A 6,207-nucleotide genomic window follows, 5' to 3' on the forward strand; every position below is an offset into this window, starting at 1 on the left:
TGAACACAAAGGTGACACAGAGCTCTTTGTTGGCTCTGGCTTGAGTCAGCCGACCTGCCTCCACCAAACGCTTAATCCTCATTTCCCCGTGATGACCAGAAGGTGGCACCTGCATTTCATCCTTAAATACAGACAAGCGGGTGTTTTTTTTTCCCAAGAAGGCTTGAATGCATCCGATTCTGTGCTGCTGTGGCCTTCATGTGGGCCACTCCTTGTTCCAGATCTCTGTCTCCAAAGCAAAACTGCATTTGTGACCCTCCCCTCTCAGGACATAGCATTTTGTGCTTTAGGAAAGTTTGCTACCTCCACCCTCAAATCTCTCTACCATTATGATTCCTTCTCCCAATACTTACATAGCGCTTATTATATCCCAGGCCCTTCTCTAAGCACTTTACACATATTACTTTATGTGCCAACTTTATTTGTGTTGTGTGTGCTGTGCCAAGTTGCTTCATGTGTGATTCTTTGCGACCCTATGGACTGTTGCCTACCAGGCTCCTCTGTCCATGGGATTCTCCAGGCAAGAATACTAGAGTAGATTGCCATGCCCTCCTCCAAGAAATCTACCTGACCCAGGGATCAAAGCTGCATTTCTCATGCATTGGCAGGCGGGTTCTTTACTACTAGCACCACCTGGGAAGCCTCCATTACTTTATTTAATTCCTCCCAAATCTGTATGAAGTATTATTATGGTCCCCATTTTACTGGGGGAGAGACTGAGCCACAGAGACTTTGAATATAGGTTATAGTCAAATCAAGGGTGTTACTAAGTCTTCAGGAGTCCCAGTTAAAAATGAAAGTACCCCTGTGATAGTGGCCTACTAAGTCCTAATCAGCAATGAATCTAAAAATGCAAATCAATATATGAGATGTGTTTTAGCCCATGGCTGATTGTAGAGTCCACTGAGCAAGGGAAGAGACCCAGAACTGATTATAGTTGTCAGGATAAAAGGGAAAGAAAGAGAAAGACAAAGCGCTGTGTGGCCTTGACCAGGTTGCCTGGGGGAGACTGAGAAGTCAGCTCTGTGCTCGGAAGAGGGAGGGCAGCTTCCCAGGAACATGGAGCAGAGAAGGTGACAACCAAGGACGGTGTTACCAAAAGAAGAGAAATGGGGCCACTGAGAAATAAACGCAGTTTGTTTTCAGATTTTACCTAGAGAAAATCCTTCCTAAAAATACTCCAATCTCTTAACCAAACATCAGCCCTGGTTTGTGTCTTCCCTGCAGCATCTTCAACGTTGCAAGCATTTAGTGAGCTATTTTACCATAACGTAAAACTTGGTGCTTCGTTACCCTCCTCTATACCATTTACTGCTAATAGGAACTGTAACATTAAGCTGTCATCATTTGTTTACGTCTCTGAATTGCGAGCTTCTTTGGACACAACATTCTGGCTTTCACATAGAAAGTCCTCAGATTATAATATGAGACTGACTGTCTGTAAGACAACTGTGAACAAGCACTGGTCTGTTAGGAAGCCACACGTACTGCTGTATCCATATGGCGAAAGTGAACCTTGACCCGTACTTCACACCACATATTAAAATTAACTTGAGATGGATCTTAGATCTAAACATAAAAGCTAAAATTATAAAACTGTTAGAAGAAAACAGGAAAATATCTTGTGACTTGGGAGCAGGCAGAAGTTTCTTAAGTTACAGAAACCATAAAAGAAAAAAAAAAGATAAACTCCATCAAAATTAAGGAATTCAGCTCACCAAAATAGGCCATTGAGAAAATGAATAAGCAAGCTACAGGGGAGGATAAAATATTCAAACAGCATAGTATCCAGAATATATAAATAACTTCTACAGCTCAACAGTTGAAAGAAAAAGAGCAAAAGGGAGAATGGATAAAATAATTAAGTAGATACTTCTGAAAGAAGATATATAAATGGCTAGTAAGTACATGACAAACTGGTCAACATCATTAGTGATCAGAAAAATGCAAAGTGAAACACCATGAGGTAACTTTTCACACCCACTAGAATGACTAAAATTAAAAGAAACTGATAGCACCAAATCTGAGAGAGAATGTGAAGCAACCGGAACTCTCACACTTTGTTCATGGAATGTACAATGAAACAATCTCTTTGGGAAAAGATCTGGAAGCTTCTTATAAAACCAACATATAATAAAACAACTTCACTCTTTGATATTTACCCAAGAAAAATGAAAATAAATGTCCATTAAAAAAAGACTTATGTAAAGATGACCATAACAGTTTTATTCATAATATCCAAAAACTGGAAACAGCCTGTTTACCCATCAATAAGAAAGTGGATAAATTGCAGCATACGCATACAGTGGAATATTATCAGGTGATTTTAAAAAAGAACAAGTTGCTGATGTGTGCAGTGACACAGATGACTTTCAAAACCATAATGCTGAGTGAAAGAGCCTTACACACAAGAACAGAATGCATGGTTTATGTGTAGTTCTAGACCAGGCAAATTTAATCTGTGTTTAAAAGAAGGTCAGTATAAGTATTGCCTCTGGGAGAGTGGGGGCAGGGATTGATGGGGAATATGAATTCAGGAACTTTCTGGGATGCTGGTAATGTTCTCTACATTGAGATGGCTATGGGTTATGTATATACATTTGTCAAAACTCAACTAGTGTTCACTTAAGATTTGTGCATTTTATTGTGTACAAACTTTATGTCAAAAGAAAAATTGAAAAGAAATATTGAACCCTAGTTAATGATCTTCTTACTGAGGTATTGAGGGGAATGCTAGTGGTGCTAGTGGTAAAGAACCCACCTGCCAACGCAGAAGGCGTAAGAGATGCAGGTTCGATCCCTCGGTTGGGAAGATTCCCTGGAGGAGGGCATGGCCACCCACTCCAGGATTCTTGCCTGGAGAATCCCATAAACAGAGGAGCCTGGCAGGCTATAGCCCATAGGGTCGCAAAGAGTCAGACATGACTGAAGCGACTTAGCACACACGCACATATAAATGTTTGTAGTTGGAATTTGTCAAAAAATATAATATTGATTGATAGGGTCACAAAGAGTTGGGCACAACTGAGCTACTGAGCATGCACTGAGCACGATGGACAGATATGTGGTAAACAATAGAGTAAAACGTTAGTGGTAGAACCTAGATGTTTGAGATGCTTCCTATAAGTTTATTTCAGTGTCACAATATGTTTAAAGTTCTCATGATAAAAAAATTTCATGGTTAAAAAAATTAAAGAACCCTCCAATAATTACACTCTTGATCTTAATTTTTCAGGGTCCTGTTGACATTTTGTCTCTTTGGTGATTGAGGCAAATAATTTCCTCTTCCAGCACAGAAATTCTGAAAGTACAGGTGTCTGATGAAATAGACATCACTCTGTCCCTCAAAGAGATTATTTAAGTAGACCAATTTGGAGGCAAGGGTAGGGGTTTGTGGTTTATACCTCTACTGACATGCTTCTGTTATATTAACAGAAATGTTATTTCTTTTTCTAAACACAATTCTCTGTCCTCTCTTGCCCCAATATTCTCCTGCATAGGAATCTTCCTGCCATCCTAGACTGGGTGAAGACTCAGAAGCCTGGAGCCATGGGGGTCAACATCATCACGTCTGACTTTGTAGACCTGGTGGACTTTGCCACGACAGTCATTGAATTGAATGACCTCCTACAGGAGGATAGAGCTTTGGTTAAATGCTGATTTAATTTTTATTTAACTTAATACTGAAGTTGTTGATCCAGGCTAGAGTTCTGAAGGGTTTCCTATTGAATGCCCCTGGGCAGTGATGGTGAAGTGAGTAAGAGGATGGGACATTTTTTTCCCCTCCTCACGAGGTTATTTGGATAAAATTATAGGGCTATTACTTGCATTTTTCCCAAATGAGACTTTTTAAAAACTTAAGTCCAAGGGAAGAAAGCATGTTTCTTATGGTTAAGGTCAGCATCTCCCTAATGGCATATGATGTTGCATATAATATGGGAATGGGGTCTCCAGCTTCCTTTGGGATGCTGGAGTGTCCCCTAATTGGCCCAGTTCCCTGTTGTCTTCCAGGATGCTGTATTTGAGCCAGAGAGAAGGCTGAAGCAGAAAGGCATTCCTGATCCAAAGGATGGCTCAAAGCAGATGTGGACTGCCTTGTGGGGTGGCTCATTCACCATCCTGGGGCTCTGAAGGGAGAAAGGTCAAGCACCAGTTTTCTCTAGGCGTGTTGAATGTCACCACTTCCTCCCCAAGAGTAAGATGTATCTATCGCCAAGGTATTTCAGCCACAAGCTGTTCTTGGCATGCTTGTGCTTGGTAATTGGTCACCTTCATTTTTCAGATAAACAGTGCATACTGTCCCTGGTATCGGAAAGATGTTTCCCACTTTTAAAACACTGATTCCTCTCCATTTCTTTGGCCCCTTCTTAAAACTGAAAGGAACAACACTGGTACATCTTTGCCATCTGAGGCCCAACAAGAGATAGACATGCATGTCTGTTGCATGCCATATTTCTTTGATCTAATTCTGTAGGTCTCCCCAAATTGGCTGCCGGGGACAAGTGCCTGCATCATTTTGGCAAAGTCCTCTTTGGAGTGGGATCTTCCAGCCAGATTTTGGAATTGCATTTCACTGCTGTCTGCTCTGTGGGACTCAACATTAATGGAAGGCACCTTGTCCATGACATCATGGAGGCAGACACAGGATGCATGGGAAAGTGCAATGGATTTAAGGAGGCTCCAAGTGGATGTGGAGCCATTCTGTAAATCCTTGAACACAAGACTACCTCGGGAACATTTAGGATGACGATATGTCATCCAGCGAGTAATACCCAGTGTCGGAACACTTCCGGTTTGTGTCTCGATTGTTCTACTCTCTGCAGGTTATTCTGAGCCTACTAATCACTGCAGGAGGGCTTTGAAACTCAAGAGGGGATTTTATTATTATTATCATTATTTTTTATTGATAAGAGGTGCTTAACTACAAAGAGCCCTCTTGTGTTTTATTTATTTATTTATTCATTTATGTATTTATAGATTAACTATCTTCAGTGCTTCTTACTTCAAGAGCACTCACCAAGGAGCTTCCTGAACTCTTCTCAGTAGGCCAGATGGCCCTCAAGAGGACCGCACATCTCAGGATCGTGAGTGACTTCTGACTCTACTATAGAAGCTGTAGACATTCTGGTCCCCCCAGTCATGCTGGGGACAGTGTTCATGTGTAGGTGTGGTCCAGACCTGAGACGCCTCTACCAAGCCACACACTGGAGCAGAAGGCGAAATGGGTCCTAAGGATCTCTCGGTTCCGGAGGAAAACCCTCTAGAAGAGGGATGAAAAGGAAGGAAGTAGAAAGAATGCTGGGCACAGAAGTGTGAGCACTTGAGTACTCCTCACAACTCTCTGAGAATCCCTAAGGAAGTGCCAGCATCTGGATCCTTTAGGTGGAAAGATAACCTGGAATCCTGGACAGCTGTGTGCGTTTGTACAGATGGTTGGACACCCTCCCAGCAGCTTCTCCATCATGTTCTCTGATGCTCATCGCTGGATTTTGCATGCTGCCTGCAGTGGGGGTGTCCGAGCTGAGCTACTGAGAGCATATGCACTCCACCAATGCTTGGTCTTCCAGCCTTTGTTTTGCTTAGAGTAATTTAAGCCCCAGCCTTTAGCTTCCACAACTTGAGAGGTCACAACACAAACGCTTCTGGGAAAATATGGTTTAACTGTCCCTTCTCTTGGACTTGAATCTCTCTCCAAAGAGGTTTCTGGGATTTTGCTATTAATTTTTTAAGGCTTTCTGTGGAAAGGCCGAAGAAAGTGAGTGCCCTCGCTTTCTTAATCTTCCTTCAATTCTGGTATTAAACTTCAGTGATAAGCTCTGAAATTCCCTAGCCTACCCTCAGGGTTTTATTTGTGTTGTCATTGTTTCATTTTGGTCTTGATCTTAGAACTTGGTCAACTGCTAAGGACTAGATCATTTCCTTTCTTTTAATACTTTGTTACTTGGCAAAGAGATATACGGAGGCAAGAGGAGAATTGTTCTGCTCTGTTTTATTTCAGCCTCAGCTTTGCCCAGGTGCTTGGTGCTATGAGGCCAGGTGTGTTGACAGGTATCTACACAGGATGCCAATGATACCCAAGGGCTGCTGACTATTCAGTGAAATGTTTACTTGATTTTTCCCTTTAGTGTTAAAATATATAGTTGCACTTCACTTGGGTTGTAACATTTAAGTGCACCTCAGTGTTCGCATGATAAAAAAGCACAGAAA

General features: G+C 41.8%; 1 protein-coding gene across 2 annotated transcripts in view; it reads left to right on the top strand.

Moving 5' to 3' along the window:
• Positions 1–4,582, top strand: part of PLCXD2 (phosphatidylinositol-specific phospholipase C, X domain containing 2) — a 51,758-nt gene extending 47,176 nt beyond the window's left edge. For both annotated transcript variants that reach the window (XM_010852726.1, XM_010852727.1), the window contains exon 4: positions 3,501–4,582. In XM_010852726.1, the coding sequence (XP_010851028.1) occupies positions 3,501–3,660 (160 nt within the window). In that variant the 3' untranslated portion in view covers positions 3,661–4,582. The remainder of the gene's footprint in view (positions 1–3,500) is intronic.
• Positions 4,583–6,207: the final 1,625 nt, after the last annotated feature.

The sequence above is a fragment of the Bison bison genome, unplaced genomic scaffold (assembly GCF_000754665.1).
Source record: "Bison bison bison isolate TAMUID 2011002044 unplaced genomic scaffold, Bison_UMD1.0 scf7180017864314, whole genome shotgun sequence".
NCBI classification, from domain to species: domain Eukaryota; kingdom Metazoa; phylum Chordata; class Mammalia; order Artiodactyla; family Bovidae; genus Bison; species Bison bison.